Here is a 20847-nt window from a genome sequence, read left to right as displayed (position 1 = left end):
CTCATTTGCCTAATAATTCTGCACTCCCTGTAAATGATGACCTTCTTTCTTCGTGTAAATATTGCTGATGAAATGACCATTTACTCAAGCAGAAAGCATGCTCTAGTTGCTGTTGGCCCTCTGTTTGCAGCTAAGGGGCGAGTGGAGCTGCTCAAGACGAACCTGAGGGAGCTGGAGCTGGCCAGCGACGTGGACTTGGACAAGATTGCTGAGCAGATGGAGGGTTACACAGGAGCTGACATCACTAACGTGAGCAGGTCAGGGCATATTTCACAATGAAGTTTAAAGAATACACTAAGCATAACTTCCAGATAACTGCTGATATTTACTGATGGCCCTGGTAGTTAAATGAACTGTAGTCTTGGTATTTGCAGTACCATATTTTCTGCACTATAAGGTGCACTTAAAATCCTTGAATTTTCTGAAAAATCAACAGCGCGCCTAATATTCCGGTTTGCTTATGTATGAATTCTGGTTGTGCTTACTGACCTCGAACCGATTTTATGTGGTACACTGCGCTTAAAAACCTGTCAAAAAAACATTTTAGTACGACTTTGGTAAGCTACGAAGCTTGATGGATTGTTGGAGCATTACGGCTACCGTAGTCAGGAGCCTCGCGGAGTAATCCAGGGTTTTAAACTCCGTCTGTTTCAGGTCCCAGAGTCAAACGAACACTGCAGCATCACTGAGAGTTAAAAACTGTCTAAATTCTTTCATCTTTAATAAAAGGATCAGCGTTGCTGCTTTACCAGGTGTAACAATTAAGTTTAACATCCAGGCATCCATGAAAATAGAATTTAGTCAATTTAATGGAGTTAGCAGGAAGTTAGCTCGCTAGTTTCCACCTAAACGTGATATACCATGACTGAGAGATTTCTGAAAAAATTAAAATGTACAGCTCTGCTATCACTTCCAACATAAATGAAGACAGAAAACTAAACAGCAGTGACTTTTGTAGGGTTACTGAAGTTGGACTATCTGGTATATAATGATGTGCTACGTGATCCCTAGCGACACAGCTAGCATAACATAAACACAGTGAAGCTGGAGGATGAACGCTAACTTTTTTCCACTCGATAAAAGTTAACAAATGCAATAGCATGGGAGGATGCTGTAAACGGACTAAACTTCAGTCAGGAGAACAACTGAGATAATCAATCCAAGATACGAGGTTAGTCATTAATATACTGCAACAACATGGGAATAGAGCAGCTGCGAGAGAATTCAACATTAATGAATGGAGGAAGCAAGAAGAATAAGTTGAATAAAGTTTGACTTATCTGCCTGTTTTGTTTTGCTTAATGCGCCTTATAATCCAGCGCGCCTTATGTATGAAAACAGACCCGTTCATTGACAGTGCGCCTTATAATCCGGTGCCCCTTATGGTCTGAAAAATATGGTACTTTGCTACATAAGATGTCTTGCAATTTGTCCGTATTAGCAGTAAAACTAATATTTGCTAACACTAACCAGATGAGAGAGAAGGAATCGTGATCACTCTGCTGATGCTTGCGAAGCTCCTGTTTGTTAGCTAATAATAAATTAGCGGCTAACGTGGACAAATTGTTGCTTGCTCGCTAATTCTAGGTTTCTTGTGTTCTAGACTGGCTAGCACATTCCTATGTGAAACCACATCGTTTTGTGAGTTTGTGTTAAAGTCTGCTGTGCTGGTAGCCATGTGTGTTTGATGTTAGTTATTAGTGGACTGTTACGGTACTCTTTGGCTGTGTTGCTTGCTTTATAACTCTTTCTTGGGGACTAAGAGAGACGCTGATGCAAGGGACTCTGCAACAAGAATAATCTCCACACCTGGGTGCAATTTTGCAGTATCATAGTGTTTTAAAATTATCTTCAGCACGCTGAAAACATTCACGAGTTTGGTTTCAATTTAACCTAACCTTCCCACCTAAAGGTTTGTATGTGATGAACAGTATTAAGTGAAATCTGACAAACCGTTGTTGTGTGTTGCGTAGGGACGCATCTCTGATGGCCATGAGGCGAAGGATCAAAGGCCTCACTCCAGAGGAGATGCGCAGACTTTCCCAGGATGAGGTGGACAAGCCCATCACCATGGAGGACTTTGAGTCCGCTCTGAGGAAAGTGTCCAAATCAGTTTCTGCAGCTGACCTGGAAAAGTATGAAAAGTGGATCGAAGAGTTTGGCTCCTGCTAATAAAATTTTAAGTGTGCAGCTTAGCGTAAGGCTTTGTGTTCCTGCTAACTGAAATGTTTTCTCGGATCTGAGAAATGTGTCAGCTCTGGTGTATCGAGCTGATTGTTGATACAATTCATTTTTGGACTTAATCATTTTAGTTGACTGGTCCTGAACATGTTGCCAAAATGTTCAAATCGGATATAGCTGTTAGAAAAACTGACAAAACTAAGTCAGCATTTACTGAAATAAAAGGCCAAACATGTTATATTATTAGTTTATTCTCAGTGTCGTTTTATTGTCTTTGTGCTGGTGTATCTGTCGGATACAGAACCAGCCAATTAAATGTTGTTCCCTTTATTGTTGTTCTTTTCACTTTGCACTTGATTTTATTTTAAACCGTATGGCTCTATAACACTTTTTCTTATTAACATTAAACTAAGAAGCCATTTCTATATTGCGATACGTGCAAGTTTATGTATTGCTCACTATAACTGCTTAAAAAAATCTACACACAGATGAGTTCACACATTTAATTGCAACCAAAACAAACCTGTCCAAGTTCCCCCTGTAACCTGCAAGCTCTGTTTCAGGTTTTCTATGCTTGGATCTGTATGTTACTGAGAGGGGGTGTCCTTAATAGAGTCCCGATCAAAAGTTTAAGACCACTTGAAAAATGGTTAAAAAAAATAAATAAAAAATCATATTTTGCATGGTTGGATCTTAACAAGGTTCCAGGTAGAGCTTCACCCTCTAACAAGAAGAAATGAGAGTGAGACAAAACATTTTTTTGAGCATGGAATTTATTGAAAAAAATGCTTAAACTGAAACAGGCTGTTTTACAGCTGATCAAAAGTTTAGGACCACATGGCAAAAAAAAGAAGGTTTTTTTTTGTTGTTGTTTGTTTGTTTTTTGCCATTATACAAGTTGTCTTAAACTTTTGATCTGGACTGTGAGTCTGTCACTCACACAGCTATGGCTCCACCTGCTGTTCAAACCTCCATGAGCTGTAGCTGGGTTAAAGTGAGTGGGGAGGGAGACTAAAATGGGGCTAAAATGCAGAATGCAAAGACAGTGTTGAAAAACAAAAGTGAGGGTTTTTTTTCCCTTGTTTTCTTTTGGCTGATAAAAAACAAACAACCAAATCCTAACATAAATCCAAGTCACAGTCCAGGAATTAAAACTACAAAATCCAAGGGACAACAAAGAGACTGCTGGGGAAACTTGTGGTGTGGATGATTGACAGAGTGGATCAGGGGAGGAAGTAAAGCTAAACATAATACACAAGAGACAAATGGCAGCAGAATAAAGCAGGAAGTGGGAAGCAGGCACAGAACTAAACTAAACATGGGGGAACTGAGACTGAGAGGAAAAGCAGGAAACACTGAGGACATACACTGAGGGAATACAATAAACACAACAGTAACTGGAAGTAAACCCTCAAGATTGAAAACACAGAAGGTGAAAACCTAAACAATAAGCAAACTAAGAATCAAACGGAAGATATTTAACAGTAAACTGAACTTGAAAGTCCAAAAACATAAAACAGTGGGTCAAAGAAGCAGAACCATGACGTTGTTACAGACAGATGATAAACTGAGGGGCTGCACTGAGACCAGAGTAAGATAAATAAGAATTATTTGAAACTATGTAATATGCAAGGCTACTTGCAGAGCTACCAGCAGAATCTAAGACAGAAAATATGGATTTGATCAATTTAACATAATAGTACTCTTTATGAACATGTAAGTATACTAGCGTGACTTGAAGGTATATACTCATGTATTTAACATATAATTGCATCTGTGCTGATTTTGACCTCAGTGTGATCTAAGTGTGATGCTCAGACTTGCAATTTCATAAGTCACATTCATACATCTGAGAATGGGACTGCTTTCCACTCTCTCAGTTCTCCCTGTCCCTAATGACACTGTGTCAAACTGGTCGGTGCTAGAGCTGCTGCATAACCCTTCCTGCGCATCCGGTGGACAAGCAGAGACATTTGCTTAAGAGGGGAATAATTGCTGGAGACCTACTGCGCGGCTAAATCTAAGCCACTGACCCATGACAAGCTGTCCTCAAACTGTGACAAACGGTCCTCATTCCATGTCAAGACTGTGGGTGGCCGGCTTTCTTGCTCCAAAAAGCCTATCTGAGGAGTGAGACCGGCTGCTATAGCGGATTTCTCTCAGCTGGGTGTCCGTTAGGTGCAAAGCTTGCCTTACTTAAAAAAAATAAATAAAAGACTAAAAAAATGCATTGTCATTCTTGTAATATGTGTCAGCATATACACATGTAGGGAAATGGAACTGGTGTAGTGTGTGTGTGTATGTAGAGGGAAGTGTGTGCAGGAGAGTTTATAAGTTCCTTCGACTTCTTAGGCAGCTTGGAGAACTGGAGAAGGAATAAACTGAAGCCACATTCACCACATGAATTCACTGGGACTTCTCAAGAATTTCGATTCTCCTCCTTTTATTTTTCTTGCTGATTCACTTGCCTGACACAAAGCCCCCGTTTACCACCAGCTTATCTCAAAGTGTAGAAGGCATTGTGTAAAGCTACGAGAGCAGTGGCCAGAGAGCATAAGAGGCTGCACTGTGCTGTCAGTTTGCTTCTCCCATTGGAGGGGATTTCTTCTCTCTGGGCTTCAGACCCAGAGTCAAGGGGTCACAGTGTGTGTGAGATAGCTGGGGCTACAATTTATATATATGTGTCTCTGTGTGTGTGTGTGTGAGTCATTGTGCTACGCCGACACACGAGACGCCATATGTTTCCGCCCAGTTCGCCGAGGAACAAATACACAGTGCTTTTTCACACGAGTTCCCACAAGCGTCTGTTTTCTCGCTCACACTGTGTGAGATGTGGTCCACGTTAATTATGTTCTAAAAGAAGGATTACAAGGGACACATGCTTATGGTTTTCAGGCATGGTGAAAAACATCATGACTAACTAAATAGAAATGGGTGCAAACTTTTAAATTAGAAAGAAGATCAAACTGACTGGTTCTTATTATAGCGCTTTTCTACCCAAGCACTTAATACATGGCTCACAAGTTCTTTCTATTCAACACACATAGATTAAAAACTGAAACCTTTTTTATACCCTCTAAATTATAATGTTAAAAGACTCAAATTACTGAAGCTAATGAAAACTTAACTACATTTTTACATTCTAAACAACAATTACTAAACTAAAATGAAAACCCAGTTCTGGAAACCATGTGAAACAGAATTAACTTTAAAAAATTAAGGAGTTGTACCATGGTGGGAATTTGAAAATACTAGGCAAACTTCCTTCTTGAGTTATCTCATTCAGATGATTTTCTGAAACTTGACCTCTGAGCTTGACCTTGAGGTTGAGGTCACTGAAATTCAAACTCATCCGGCATTTTTTAGAAGATGCCCTGTTGGTTTGGTAAAGCCATCTTTTACTTCTTCAGATTACTCTTCTGTCTGTCTTTCTTTTTTTATCCGTCCTCATCACACTTTTAAAGTTGGATAAGACTTCACAATTGAAATGAATACAACCCTGCACAGGCAGACCTTCAGAGCACATCACAGTAAATAAACCTGCCATGTGTAAAGAGGAAAATGGTTTTCAGACCATGCATCGAATCTGATGCCTATTACTGACTGCATAAAAGGGCGATAAGCAAGATAAATAATGAACACATTAGATAAATGCATCTTTAAAAATCGTTGATATTATTAAGGAAATCATATTTTCTAAATAAACAGTAAAAAGGCAAATACATCACACCCCTTTCTAACTACCAAACAATGTTTGAGTTTATGAAGTCTAAATAATAATATTTATGATATGAATATTTCTGTTTCCTGCTTTTAATAATGAGCACAAATTCATCTAGAACAAGGAACTGTCCCCACTCTGTTGAATGTGCTAGAAATGCAGTAGTAGTGTAATTTAAGACATATTAGAGAGATGACTGAGCATCAGTCATACCACAAATGTAAATAGGGCACAATAGCAGATGATCTTTATTTTATTTTTTCCCCTCAGCACTCCGTTTGTTTAATTTTTAATGCATGGACCTGATTTGCTGCAATATATAAGTTATATATAAGTTTCATCAACACCATGTGCAAACTGTAGATAGAAGCAAAATGCTTTAAAACGCAAATACAAAAATTCTAGAGAGAACATGAATCTGTTTTCCCCATTACTGTAACTGTACTGGCTGGGACATCACGGAGGGAGCTTGGGTGGTGGAGGTGAGGGAGGGGGGTTGTTTTGTCTACAGTGCCGTAACATTTTTTTTTTTTTTTATAACCAGTTACTTCCACACCACTTCTTTCATTATGCTGATCCGTGAAGTGGAAAGTAACGCTGGAGGAGTTGAGAGGTCAGGGACTCCTGCTGCCTAGATACATACAGTCTAATATTAGAACATTTCCTTGATTTGTTAGCAGCATCTCTGTTGTCTGCTGAGCACATGGCAACAGGCCGACCAATTGGATTTCAGGAGAATACTAAGCCCCTCGCTCTGTATAGCAACAGTGGCATCCTTCCCTTATTTATTTATATATGAGTTTTTTCTCCCACCGACTCATTCTCATGCTTCTGTCCCCCCAGTGTGCAGCCATACTGCGCTGTCAAACTGTGCAAAAGAGTTACAGTGCTGCTCTTTTAGTTTTGCTTTTTCTGTTAGCAGCATAAGCTCTGAAATGTACATAGTACATTTAGGCTTTTCATATTTGTTTATATTTTTATAGACACTTTTTCCCCCTCTTTCCTCACTGCATCCCACTGATCATTGGAGTTTTTCCTGCGCACTGCACGTGAAAGTAAACTCAAACTGGGGGAATGTCTCAAGAAGGCTTCATTTTTTAGGAGGACATGTTTTAGTGAAGAGGAGAGGAAAAACCCAGAGGAATGACAGCGTGGGAAAAAGATGGCACTCAGAGGGGACCATTAACTACCAAATGGAGAGGATCTTTAAAAGATGGAGGATATAGGAGGAGAAGCTGTACGGGATAGGATGAGTTGCGGTTGGAGGGGGATGGAGGGACAGAGAATGGCGTGAGGACCGAGGACAGTGGTTGGTTTGATCTGAGCCACGTGTGCGTCCAGCCACGTCTCTTTGCTGCTTCGTGGATACCGATGAAACGCTGGTTTCCCATGTCGCCCGGTCCCTTCTGTCTGAGCCCAGGTAGGTGCGTACTGTCCTGTACATCCAAGTTTGATAATGATCTTTCATTTTTTCAGGTTCTCTGGACGTTAGCTCTACCAGAAGCTGCCATTTTGAAAGTTCTGTTAACGTTTAGCCTTCACGTCTCTTCGTTGTCGAAGGTCGGGTACAGGATGAGAAGCTTGAAGGCGTTGAAGAAAAAAAATGGCGTATATTAGCCGTTTCGTTTTTGGTGTGGGGTTCAACATTCATTGATAAGACACTAAAAACACAAGCTAAGCTGCAAAAGGAAACAACCCCTCCCCCAAATAACACAAAAAACAAAAAACTACCAAAACCAAACCGGTAACATATGACCAGTTTCTCCAGTATTATCTGAGAGACGTTGAACTGATTACCAACTGTCGCAGACTACGTGAAAGTATGAGACGTTGTGTAATGCAACATATTTGTGTGACCAAACTGGCCATTGTCAGTGGCGTTTCAAGTGGCGTAAATAATAAGGTCACGATTGAAAGATTGCTAGTTTTTCAGATAGGACATTTTTCTGACTTGTGAACCAAATAAATGGTTATGGTACAGCTGTGCCATCCCAGATGGATTGGTACCGGAAAGTATTAAAACATGACAAAACTGGCTGGATGCAATAATGACACTTTTGTAAGTTTGGGCAAAATCATGTTTAGTATCTCATCTCAACTGGAAATCGGCAAAATGTACGGTGAACATCAATCTATGATGGTTGCGTACTGCATACAACGCCATTTTCCATGGTCTGAAAATCTGTAATGTCCGTAATGTTGCATAACTTGGAGACATTGCATTTAACAATTTAGTAACTACATATGCTTTTTTTCCTGTTCTAAGTAACCTCGAAAACAAAATTTGACACAACATAAAATCAGTACATATATTTAAAATCTGACAAGTATCACTCTTCTCATTTTACCACATTCATAACTACTAAGGTTTTGTTAGTATAATAAATTAAATGAAGCCGATTTGTTTTTCAGTTGCAGCGTACAGTGACAGCAACGGCGATTTCTCTATTGTCAAAGACGTTATTCGTCGATCTACCACATTTCCAAACAATTTCAATTCTTTATTCAAAGATAAACACAAGGTCAACTATGTGATATTGCCACATTAGTTCCCTTAAATAAGGTCTTGTGAGAGAACACAACTGTAGGCAGCATTATTAGTATTTTCAATGATCTACTTTTACATGTTACGATCTGTTACATAAATAGTTGAATATTTGATATTTAATGTTTTTTAATTGGATGTATATTTAAATCTGACCAGGTATCTCTTGAATAATTCAGGGTGATATCTTTTAGGGCTAAGGATTTCACGCTGCCTTGTATTTTAGTAATAAAAAAATTAGAAACTATTTTCTAAAATACATGCCGGTGTTTTTATATGATAGTATGTCTGTGAAAAAGAGTGTGTCAGAAATTGTTGCAATTGTCTAACGAGCTTTTCAAGTCAAAATACTTCATCACTATGAAAAAAGTTAATAAATTAAAAAAAATGCAAGATATATTTTATAACCCAAAGGGACCCCTGCCCCTTATTTTATGGTTATTTATGATTTTACTTACTTTTCTCGATTCGTCTGGTCTGTGTATGTGTCTCTGTGCATGAGAGAAACACACTAGTGTTGACTGATACATTACATTTGGATTCATTTCATTCAATGAACGCGTAGCAAAAATCTGCAAATAACGCAACGTTTTTGCCCAAGTCCTGACGAGTACAGCCCCACACATCAACCTGGGAAATTTGCCCTCAGTAATGTAGGGAGGTTTTCAGTCTTTGGTCTGTGCAAATAATGTTGTGTGATTTGTGGTCAATTTACCATTTTCTTGTAAACATAGTGGATTTTTTAAATCAGAAGTTTCATTATTTATGAATGTGTTACGATTGAGTATTTCTACTTACATTGTTTCTAACCCACAATAATTCAAGGGACAGATGTTGTAAGTTAACATCTGCGAGTTAAAAAATAAACAATAAATCTGCACATAAAAATGAAAGAGATGAACATTTAGCCTGGTTTTCGCAAGCTGCATCACATTTCAAGCCCTCACAGCTGACATGTGTACATCTGACTCATCAGATGGCACACTGAACACTTCATATGTAAGTAATGAGTTTTTCCTAACGTTAAAAGAATTAGTGGCATTATTTTTTAAGAGCACAGTTTCGCAGTACTGCCAAACACAGCTCAAATTTCTCTCAATGATGTGCAGGACGTGTTTACACTGAGAGGTCTAGCAGTGACAAAAGGCTACCAAATATCATTTCATGTCAGTGAAATTCAGCCAGTTGTATTAATAACAGGTCCAATAACCACTGGCTTTGCCAATGGTTGCAATAATTGCCACACTTTTGACTACATTTACCAGTAAAATAAAGGATGACACTTATTTTTTTTTACCTGCTCACACCACATTTGAAGCAATGCTACTCTCACCAAAGCCTTGATGCTTGCTGTCCAGACTTGAGCAGAGCAGAGCAAGCGACAACGAAAGTGTGAGACGGACCAAAATTAGTCACAGTATTCCTTCTTCTTAGGAATTTCTTGAAAACAAACCAAGCGGGAAAAAAAAAAAAAAAAAAAAATGTATATATATATATATAGGCTGCTAACAAACCCCACAAAAACTAAATACTGTAACAAATTTAAGATAGCAATGATTTTGATGGAAGCATCTTCTGCAAATGTGTACAAATCTCAAATTTTGAAAACTACAAACCTTCCAATGAACATCTAAGGCTGTCTGTTTGGCTATTGGCTGTCTCACTGCTATAGTGACTCCCAGTGACCTGGGAGGTGATGTCCCAGATCCAGTTAATAAATCTGAATTTGATAATTCACAAAAAGTTAAATAAGTCTCCTTTACCTGCCATGCACATTACAAATACTTGTTGCACTGCTGTTGGTTGCAGAAACAAGTTCTTAGTATAATGCACACTGGCTCAGGAAATCTGGAAAGTTCCCCTTTTACCTATCCATAGAAAAAGTGTAAGCTACACAAGTGTATAGCTTGCAGGATAGTTATGAAGTAATGTGTACAAGGATTTTGGTCAGAATAACTGAAAATTTGTGCCTTTTCTGATTTAGGTTTCCTGAGATGAGATGATGCACGGATCCTCGAAGCACAAATTGGTTAGTTTTTCCTCAGCCTGCCATTCTTTAGCAGTTTACAAGTTAGCTACTAGTGTTGAGGTATACAAGAAGCGCTCGTATCCGTAGACTGTGATTGTTCTCCATCGCGCCCAGATATGAATCCCTTTAAGCAAACAGCGATGAAGCACAAGAGTACCTGAATAAGGAAAACTCCACTGATTATAAGGAAGTGAAAACTGGATCTATTGGCAGTGCCATCAATCTACTATATGATATGCTTAAAACCAAGACTCCAGGTGATGAACATGCTCTACCTCCACAACACTGGGCAGCCATGAACTCTGCACTGCCACCCTCTCTCTCCTCAGCCATGAGTATATCTGTAAGCTGATAGTATGTGATCAACCACACTGTGGGGCTGACATCCTGCTGCTTCACCTTCTCAATAAATCCTAGCTGGACAACAACAATACTAAGTTAACGCTTTCAAAATGGCAGATCAGAATTTACAGCACAGCACAGAGGACAGCAACCTTCAGCCAGCTGATTACCCAACGTCATCACTAGCATCGCTCCATCTCAGGGACGAGGCTGTCGTCACAAATGAGAACACCAACCAAATCGGGGATAATCCTGAGACCCATTTAGTATATCCTGTGGTGATGTCATCAATGCTTAACCAATCACAACAGCAGGGAGACATATCCATGGCTATCATGCCTGAGCCTCAACAAACAGATCAAGGTAAGATTTAAACATAAAATACAAAAATGTTTTTTAATATCAAAAATCAATTTGACAGTAATATCAATTATTATGAGTTTAGCAATTATACAAAAAAAGATGACAGAATGATCAAGAAACAATAAAAAAAGAACAGACATGCTGGGTTTTCTTCTTTTGGGGTAACAAACAAAACCATTTCTGTGAAAATGATCAAATTAAAAAAATATTTTGGCACAGAAGGAATCAGGAGGCTCGAAGGTTAGAAGACGAGGTCTATCATTTCTGTTGACCGGCCACTTTGTTATGTGAAAAAAGTGTATTCTGGGTAAATCTTCAACATTAAGTTTTCTCCTGTTACCAGAAAACAGATTCATCAAACAGTGTATTGATGTGTATAACCTTCACTCTATGTGATAGGTTACACTGGCTTTGTTTTGCTAATGAAACTATGACACATCCCATGAGATAAAGTTTCAAAACCAAAGAAACAAAGACAGACAGGTTAAATGTGTTTGTCAGTTCTGAGGCTTTCATGTGGTTAGCTAATGTTGAAGTTATGAGAGCTCAAAGATGCTGAAAAAAGTTGGGGGATTAAAAAGTACTTATGTTTGGCCCAAATATATTGACTTTTTTTAGCTTGTAAATATTTTCATGGCTACATTACACGATAAAAGAAAAGATCATTATTAGGAGCCAGTGGACAAAGGCTGAAACACTTTCACCTTAGGGAAGCTTGGAGGCTGTTGAAACACTATCAAACAAAATGTTAAGATTAGTTTGCAACATGTGGGGGATGTCCCCAAAGGTTGATTCTGTTCATTTGGACGAAGCGTTTTCAGTAGGAGAAATGTTTCATCACTCATCCAAGTGACTTCTTCAGTCTCAGCTGACTGCAGGTTTCCCCAACCTTATAAACAGGGGCGTATGCTTTGGAAAAGAACCAGCAGATGGCAGAATTTACCCTTCGATGTGCTAAGACCGAGTGACACGGACCTCTGTTTTGCTACTGCTGACCTCAAAAAATACTACAAATAGTATTTCAAGTTCTACATGCAGTTGTTTAGAGAAGTTGGCACACCCAGGCCAGTGAACCTTCATAGGTTTACGAATGCTACAGTGCCTTTATTTAAAAAAAACCAAACATGCATTTTAGAAGTGTAAAAAAGCCAGCAGCACTTTTAGCCCAGAAGACCAGTTGACTTTTAACTGGAACCAGGTAAAGAGAAGAAGCATTCTCCTGGCAATCCTTCCAAACAAACTTCTGCTTTTAAAGAGGTGCTCGCATTAGCTGATGATCGCTTGATCAAGTGCATCTGATTAGCAGCACCCAGCTGCTAATTACCGTCTTAATTCCTATGGCAGCAGTAAAGGTGGGCTTAGTTTTTCACGCTGTAACATAACCCCTTTCCTATAGTTTTTTTTAAACCTTACAAGCTACACCACGTTGAAGAGGAAAATAAAGCAAAGAAACCTCCTAAAGTTAATGAATCTACCATCTACTATCTGGCTTTTTTTTTAGTTGAACAGCTTTTATTAGGTTTTTATACCAGGCAAGTTTTGACAGAGCTTTACTGTGTGTAGACCCTGGGTTAATGAGTTGACGCCCTTTCTAATTTTACAACAGTATAAGTATGATTCCCCCAACACACAGCTCTGTCTGGAGCAACGATTTCAAGCATCTCCAGGCATGCCTTCACAAGTGGTGAGGGGACGATTTATGTCAACTGCTTAGAGCACACCTCTTATTGCACTCAGTGCTCGTGTTGCGTGTGTGTGTGTGTGTGTGTGTGTGTGTGTTTACATGCTGGGAAACACAAAGAATTCCCACATAAATGTAATGATTGCGGAATATGCCTGACAGACGGGGTCTCACATTTCCCTGCTACCCTAATGTAACACTGACACAACCACACGCACAGGGGTAAAAATCACAAGCACCCACAGTGGAGCATCAGCTCTGGTCCTTCAGGCCAACACTGCATCTTGCTGTAGACAGCTGTTGTTTGTTAGGCGAGGCAAGGCGAGGTCGGGCACTAAGCAGCGATGAGTCTACCCGAGTGTGCCTGAGTGAGGAGTGCCAGTTCTGGTATTTTAGGCAGTCAGACACTGTCACCTGTCAGCGAACTAGTCTAGACACGGTCTCCCACGTGGTGCGAGAATAAGCTACACAACGATATCACCCTCTCAGCGGCTCGTCAGGAGGACGGCAGTGTGTGCAGAACGGCCGCAGAGCGCAGATCGCCACATACAGACTGATGTGAACAGGCAGGGAGGGTAACGCTGGGTTGTTTTACGGTTGATGTTTCAGAGTTCTTGGAAAGTGAAATGGGCCAAAGTGAAAGTGAGGCGCAGTCCGACACCCTGGCAGCGTTCTTGCAGGACCTTTCCTCTCATGATCATAATGATGGTACGTCTCTTCCAGGAAAAACCAACAGCAGCAAGGAAGGAGGTACGCTCTAATATATTTGCAACTGACTATTTACTGCTTAGCAGTTTTGTTTCAAGTTAAGGTAAAATTCTTAATCCTACTTAAAAATGTAACTGCATTTTTTTTTCTTTTCAGAAATTCATCCAGAGAATAAAATATACAAAGCTATGGCAGAATGTGACTGTGGCGCTGATGACCACCGGCTATTTGAAGCAGAGTGGTACTGGGGCAACATCTCAAGGTACTTTATATTTCTATCACTATTTCTTTCTTTCAGCCAACACCACTGTTACAGCATATCTAATTTTATTGACGTTGTCTTCCTCAGACTGTTATATTTAATAGAAACCTTCATGTCCATTTGATTTGTTCAGGGAGGAAGTAAACGAGATGATGAGAAACACTCCTGATGGTACATTCCTGGTCCGAGATGCTTCCAGTAGGATTAAAGGGGAATACACGCTGACATTAAGGTAACTACTAGAAGATTAGTGACAAGTATGCATATGGCTACACTTTCATAAAGTGTATCAAACACAACTAGTTAAAGACTGTACCAGGTTTTATGAGTTTTATTGCTGCATTACAACCAGTCATCTGTCTGTATCTCATGTGAAAACAAAGTTAACCCCAAATTAAATATATATATTGTAGTCAAAGGTTAGTTGTTATTTCCTGGTCTCGGAGTCTAAATTTAGTTTTACTGGTTTTAAAGTGTAACTTTATACGTTTTGTGGTTTTGCTCTAATTTTAGCGGAATCGGGACAGACCAGGTTTCAGATATAAAGCTTTGTTGATTAGAGTTTGGCGCAGACTCCAATGTTCAGCAACATAACACCCTGTCCCCACAAGATGTGTTTCACGAGTGTTTTTCCAGTCATCCATCTTACATTTGGATGAAAGAACACACACACACACACACACACACACACACACACACACACACACACACACACACACACACACACACACACACACACACACACACACACACACACACACACCAGTCTTTCTCACACATTACAGTTGGCTTTATAGGCAAAACTGTGACCCACAGCTCTTTTTAGCTTTCAACTCGATATTCCTCCAAAATGCATACACTGCATAGGCTGCATATTAGAGATCTAAAAGTCTCCTGTCGGGAAAAGCGAGAGTGACTAAACAGAACCAGGAACAAAGGGGAACAAGGCTCCCTACTTGCTAGCCTAAAATGACAATAAGTACCATGTTATTTATGGAACAACTATCCTTTGACTTTTGCAGAAAAGACGCTTCAAACAGACTAATTAAAATCTTCCATAATGGGGGCAAGTACGGCTTCTCTGAGCCACTGGCTTTTTCCTCTGTAGCGGATCTGATCCAGTATTACCAGAAGAAGTCATTGGCCCAGTACAACTCTAAACTGGATACACGGTTACTTTATCCAATATCCAGAAACCAGCAGGTAAACTTTTTGGGGCAATTTAACTGTGAACTTTTGTTTACTTACATTACCACAAAATATAATCAACTGAAGACTTTTACTGCATGGTCTGTTACTGGTATTGGAACAAAACCGCCGTGCTAATGTCCAGACTAAATCCATCATCCTGTTTTACCGTTTTGTGCATACAGCAGCAGGTTGTGATGGAAGCTGACATTGATGCAGCTGGAGAACAGCTAAGGATATTTCAGGATCAATATAAAGAAAAAAGCAAAGAGTATGACCGCCTATTTGAGGAGCTGAATCTGACCTCCCAGGTACATGATCTTAATCGCAGTCTCCTTTTCACCATGTAAATTTGTACTCATTTCTTTTCAGAGCCCTTTTCTTTAAAGACTTAAAAATAAACAGTTTGTTTTCTCTTCTTCCTAGGAACTGCAGAGCAAGCGAACTGCCATTGAGGCTTTCAGCGAAATCATTCGGATCTTTGAGGAGGAATGTGAAACCCAAGAGCGCTACAGCAAGGAATACATCGACATGTTCCTCACATTAGACAGCAGTACAGAATCCGACAAGTACGTTCACAAAACACCTGGTTTTCCACTTTTTGTTTAAAAACAAGTTGTATTAATATAGTTGCTAGTTTAGTCGAGTAATTCCTTCATTTTTACTTCCAGGATTCAAAACAATTCAGATGAACTACAGTCAAGGGTGGAAGAGATCCACAGCAGCAAGAAGAAGTTAGAGGAAGAGCTGAAGAACAAGGCACTGGTTCACATGGAGGTCGACAGGAAAATGAACAAACTGAAGCCTGACCTCGTGCAGCTCCGGAAGCTCAGAGATCAATACCTGGTGTAAGTTCAACCCTTCACTGTCCCATGTTTAGGCTTCATGTACAGTGGTTCCAATTTAGGTCCCAAAATTTCCAAAATAACAAGAGATCGGTATCAGCACGGGCCAAACTATGACTTTAAACATTGTATCAGCGCTGGATTTTAAAATCAGTGCATCAGAGAAGCAAAGGACTGAAAGACAAAACACAGTGTGTCCTGCACAGCGTCACAGCTACTGAAAGATGCTCGTTGTGACTTCTCAGTCAAACGAGTATCTCGATCTGATTCTTACATTTCATCACATACCAATAACACAGCTGCGTTATAAACATAGAAAATAAATCAGCTGTTCTCCATGTTGTCACAGCTGTGCGGCTCTACTATGCTTGGTATGGAGCTTTATCATAGGCCTGATTGGTAGTGCGTGTCTTTCTAGCCAACTGTTGCCCTTTCACATGTAGTAAACCTGAACAAGTATCAATATAGTTAGCCTAAAGCACAACTGTAAATTTACTTAATTTACTGGGCAGTACAAAAACAAATAAACGTGTATACTGTATCTCTCATTTTACTGTGTAACCCTTTGATCAGTGTCGTTGATCTGGATTGGATTTCTAGCATATAGGTGAAATAATCTTCTTTTGAAACTTTAAAGTGACATTAGTGAATCAATAATGATCCACTAATATAATGTGTGTGGTTCTTTGTAATAAGTGCTTATACATTTAGCACTTTAAGTGTATTTTAAAGCTTAAAGATTTGCACTATTACTTAACCAGTGGTCACAATCCTTCTTTAAGTAAAGGGACTGAGCACTTAAAGAGTAAAGTCAATGGTCTGCAGCGGCACTTTTTATGAATACCATCAGTATTAGGCGAAAGGGATGCCATTAAGTCTGAAAATCATGGCCAATGTTTTCCATACCAATTTACTGCCCTGTATTTATTTGTATTTTCTGATCAAATAGCCTGATTACCCATTGGTGTTCCTTTTTTAAAAAAGAAATCCTGGAAATTACCCCGATAAACATGCAACAGCACTCCAACTATTTTTTGTCCATGTTTCAGCTGGCTAACTCAACAAGGCACCAGGCAGAGCCAGATAAATGACTGGCTCGGTATCAGGAGTGAAGAAGAAGAGTAAGTATCCTCCTTCTCTTGGCGTGGTCAGCTGAATTAAAAAGTGCAGATTTTATAGAAATCCCATAAATCCCTTATACACAATCTTAGTTACTTCAAAACCTGAAACATGCTTATACTACACGTGTTCACACGGCAGGAAAGGATGTAAGAGACACATTAGTCAAATGTTTTATAGTTTCAGAGTAAAATGTCACAAAGGCATGTTCACTGACAACACACATACTGTATATGTGGCTCATCACGCCACCCATGTTGCTATTTTTGGTTCATATGATCGATATTAACACCAACACTCAACAAAACTGAGCACAACTGCTTCAAATCATCATACCGCTCCCTCTCCACCTGCTAGCCCATACACCCTAGCAGATGATACCCACCAGGAGGAGAGGAGCTGGTACGTTGGTGCTATGAGACGAAAGGAGGCGGAGGAGTTGCTGAGAGGGAAGAGAGATGGGACATTCTTAATCAGGGACAGCCAGACTCAGAGAGGCTCCTTTGCCTGCTCTGTCGTGTGAGTGTTTTAGGTACTTAACATTTGGATGCTCTGCAGATCAATCCTGTAGATAACAAATAATCAGTTTCCTCTCTCATACAGTGTGGACGGGGAAGTGAAACACTGTGTAATTTACAGGACGTCCACGGGATACGGCTTCGCTGAGCCCTACAACCTGTACTCATCACTGAGAGAGCTCGTCCTTCACTACCGTCACACATCCTTGATCCAGCACAACCAGCAGCTGAATGTAACCCTGGCCTGGCCCGCTCTCAGCCAGCAGCCCAGCTGAGACACACCAGCACACACCCAGTAACAGTACTGTGGACACACCCGAACGGACACTATTACCAGGCTCAAAACAGCATACCGGTTAGTGTCATCACCGCACTAAAATATTCAGTGCTAAAATTAGATAATAATCTAAACATTGCTTTTACGCCAAACAAAAGTCATCCGTAAAATACAGTCAAGAGAATTTCAGCGGTTTATGCATATTATGTGGAATATTTGTTTCCTGTAGTTTCAGCCTGTAAACCAGTTTCGGTGAACGGGGATCCAGTTTTGAGAATGTTGTTTGACGCTGTTACACTGATACAGCACTGACAATGTAATCAGCAGCATATTAGTCTGCTTTTATGAGCCAGGCTGGAGCTTTTTATTTTGTTATTATTCTTTTGTTATTATTATCATTTATGTGGTTAAAAAGCCAATTTACTTTTCAGCAGCACCTAAAGTTTGCAGGAAGCTTTTGCAGAAGTCAGCAGTAAATATTCAACCAAACTGTCCCAGTGCAGAATTCAGCCTCACTAGTTTTCCCAAATGTGCTGCAAAAAGCTGTGCAGTGAATTGGATTCTGAATACAACCCTTTCAGTAAAAGAGTAACTGAAGAAAACACACAAAATATTTAGGAAAACACAAATAACAAAATTTGGCATTGCAATGTTGATTTTAATTATTCTTTTGTCCTGAAGCTAAAACAATCCAGCACAAGTTTCTGTATTTTTATCTAGATGCAAGCACAAGAAATTACTATTTTAATGAAGAAGCCAAATATAAAATAGCTTCACCGCTATCAAGTTTTTGTATTTATAGTTGGCCACTCCTGACCTCTACCACACTTGTTTCAACTTGTTTGAACAAAAACAAACCAGTGTGTGTGTTTCTTAAATTGATTTCTTAAGCTTCTTAATCATCTAATGCATAGAAACAGTGAAGCAACAACAAAATGAACAGAAAAAAAAAGCCCAGTATGGGACACAACCACCCTGCATTACTGACTATGGTTATTTTAAGGCCAGAGCATCCAAACAAACACTTTCAAAATAAGATAGCCTGAATACACGCAGAGGATTGGATTCCTGTATTTTAAGATTTCTCCAGTTCACCTTCACATTTAGATGATATTGATTTTTTTCATTTTCTGATAAGGAGCGCCAAATTTGGATCAAAAAGTTTGTGAAATACCAGGTGTGAGTGTGTTACAGCTCTTATTGTGGCACAACCATGACATTATAAAACTACATTACTACAACTTATAGTTATGAAAACTAACCTTGATAAGGGTCAGTAAGGAATTTGACAGGATTTGGACCTGCTCAGTGAGAAATCTAAATTTGACAGTCATTTGGTTTGAAGTGATTTTGGTTGGAGTCCAGGAGATTTTTTAATTCAATTCAGTTCTATTTTATTTATACAGCGCCAAATCACAACAACAGTCGCCTCAAGGCGCTTTATATTGTAAGGTAGACCCTACAATAATACATACAGAGAAATACTCAACAATCATATGACCCCCTGTGAGCAAGCACTTTGGTGACAGTGGGAAGGAAAAACTCCCTTTTAACAGGAAGAAACCTCCGGCAGAACCAGGCTCAGGGAGGGGCGGCCATCTGCTGTGATCGGTTGGGGAGAGAGAAGGAAGATGGGATAAAAAACAAAGTTAAGAAGCCTGATTTGAGGTGACCTTACAAGGTTATACCACAGGACTTCCAGGTTCATAGCAAACTGTAGAATAGTGCCTTTAAGTGCTTCTTTCCAACCAACATGTTTCTCATGTAGACAACAACAGTCTGATGAACCAAACAGATAGACAAACCAATCTCTAGTTGAATATGTTATAACAAGGTAGTTGCTACTTCCCTAAATGCATGGCGTCTGATTATAAAAACGAAGGTTAATGATTTTAATGATTTTAGCCATGACCCTGGTGGCTACAAACTGTCAACAAAAGACACAAGAAAAAAGAAGCAGGTATGATAGTTTTGTGAAAGCAGTGGGTGTGTTGTGGCATTTTTTAAAGGCTTTATATTGAGTTTAGATTTTACATTTTTCTACTTTTTTGGATTGAGAATGATAAAAAACAAATAAACATGTGGGATTGGTACCCACTAACAAATTTCGGTTAGCTCAGCACCCCTAGCACATAACATAGAGACTTACAACTGACCAAACAGCTGTAACAATTTTTATCATTACTGCTAGAATTCTGCAGGCATATTCACTAGCTAGGTATTAACTAATAATGTAAAGATTCCAACTATGGGGACCAAAAACAGCATGTTATAATAAAATTAGATAGGTAATGATTTTTAGTTTTTTGAACCACACCAGCAGATCATACCTGAGAAGTTTTTTTTTCCTCTTAAGTGTAAATGAGATATATACACGGCAGAAAATTGTGTCTATATTGATAAAAGTATCATTTAAAATTAAAACTGTTTACATTTCAGACCTATCCAGGTGTGTGCAGCCTTGGATAAGTAGCAGGTTTGTAACCCAGGGACTTCTTTGATTGTGCAATTTTTGAGCAGAGATGAAGTGGTGCTTGTGGATATCATCAATTAAACTATTTTTATAGAGGAGAACACAGCAGTGAATAAACCTAGCATAGTCGACTTGGTCTGCCCATGAATTAAGAAACGATTAAACATATATAAAGATATGAAGAGTTAATTTTACATATCGTGACCTGTATATATTTTTTCTTGTGTCATCGGGTCACATTAAAATGCACTTCTCTCTTTATGGTCACACGTTCTTGATTGTCATTGCGTATGTACACTTGAAATTAAATGTCAGACTGTTTATTGCCACGAAGGGAGAGACAAACTGTCAGGTTCCTACTTTGTGGCAGTGAAAAGGTGTATATGTTTGACTTTTGCATGCCATTATTGTGTAACAGGTTTTTAAAAAGTATAATGCATATTACTAAATCAGAATATTATGGCTGGAAACTGTTTTGATACCAGTTCTGGTATTAGAATGACACCAGCAGCTATAAAATTGATTTTGTTTAGCCTCCATTAATGGTGCTAGGCACTTATTGCTGTAGTTTTCCTTTGCGTCTCTTTCGATCACC

General features: G+C 39.3%; 2 protein-coding genes across 2 annotated transcripts; both read left to right on the top strand.

The window, feature by feature from the left end:
• LOC116318227 (katanin p60 ATPase-containing subunit A1-like) lies at nucleotides 1-2584 on the top strand. The gene is made up of 2 exons (XM_031737177.2): nucleotides 1-257; nucleotides 1974-2584. The coding sequence occupies exons 1-2, from the start codon at nucleotides 34-36 to the stop codon at nucleotides 2170-2172; spliced, it is 423 nt and encodes a 140-aa protein (XP_031593037.2). The 5' UTR covers nucleotides 1-33; the 3' UTR covers nucleotides 2173-2584.
• Nucleotides 2585-13498: 10914 nt separating this feature from the next.
• LOC116318253 (phosphatidylinositol 3-kinase regulatory subunit beta-like) lies at nucleotides 13499-18718 on the top strand. Its single transcript, XM_031737209.2, has 10 exons — nucleotides 13499-13612; nucleotides 13727-13832; nucleotides 13966-14064; nucleotides 14855-15035; nucleotides 15206-15331; nucleotides 15447-15589; nucleotides 15692-15868; nucleotides 16915-16986; nucleotides 17342-17503; nucleotides 17588-18718. The coding sequence occupies exons 2-10, from the start codon at nucleotides 13759-13761 to the stop codon at nucleotides 17775-17777; spliced, it is 1224 nt and encodes a 407-aa protein (XP_031593069.2). The 5' UTR covers nucleotides 13499-13612; nucleotides 13727-13758; the 3' UTR covers nucleotides 17778-18718.
• Nucleotides 18719-20847: the final 2129 nt, after the last annotated feature.

Source organism: Oreochromis aureus, linkage group 15 (assembly GCF_013358895.1).
Source record: "Oreochromis aureus strain Israel breed Guangdong linkage group 15, ZZ_aureus, whole genome shotgun sequence".
Lineage (NCBI taxonomy): Eukaryota > Metazoa > Chordata > Actinopteri > Cichliformes > Cichlidae > Oreochromis > Oreochromis aureus.
This window is presented reverse-complemented; position numbering and strand designations above follow the sequence as displayed.

Excerpts from the sequence above, each read along its gene's own strand:
- LOC116318227 (XM_031737177.2), top strand. The coding sequence starts at position 34 with ATGATGACCTTCTTTCTTCGTGTAAATATTGCTGATGAAATGACCATT. Across the intron at positions 258-1,973 it reads GACATCACTAACGTGAGCAG|GGACGCATCTCTGATGGCCA; the intron begins GTCAGGGCATAT and ends TGTGTTGCGTAG.
- LOC116318253 (XM_031737209.2), top strand. The coding sequence starts at position 13,759 with ATGGCAGAATGTGACTGTGGCGCTGATGACCACCGGCTATTTGAAGCA. Across the intron at positions 14,065-14,854 it reads GAATACACGCTGACATTAAG|AAAAGACGCTTCAAACAGAC; the intron begins GTAACTACTAGA and ends TGACTTTTGCAG. Across the intron at positions 16,987-17,341 it reads ATCAGGAGTGAAGAAGAAGA|CCCATACACCCTAGCAGATG; the intron begins GTAAGTATCCTC and ends TCCACCTGCTAG.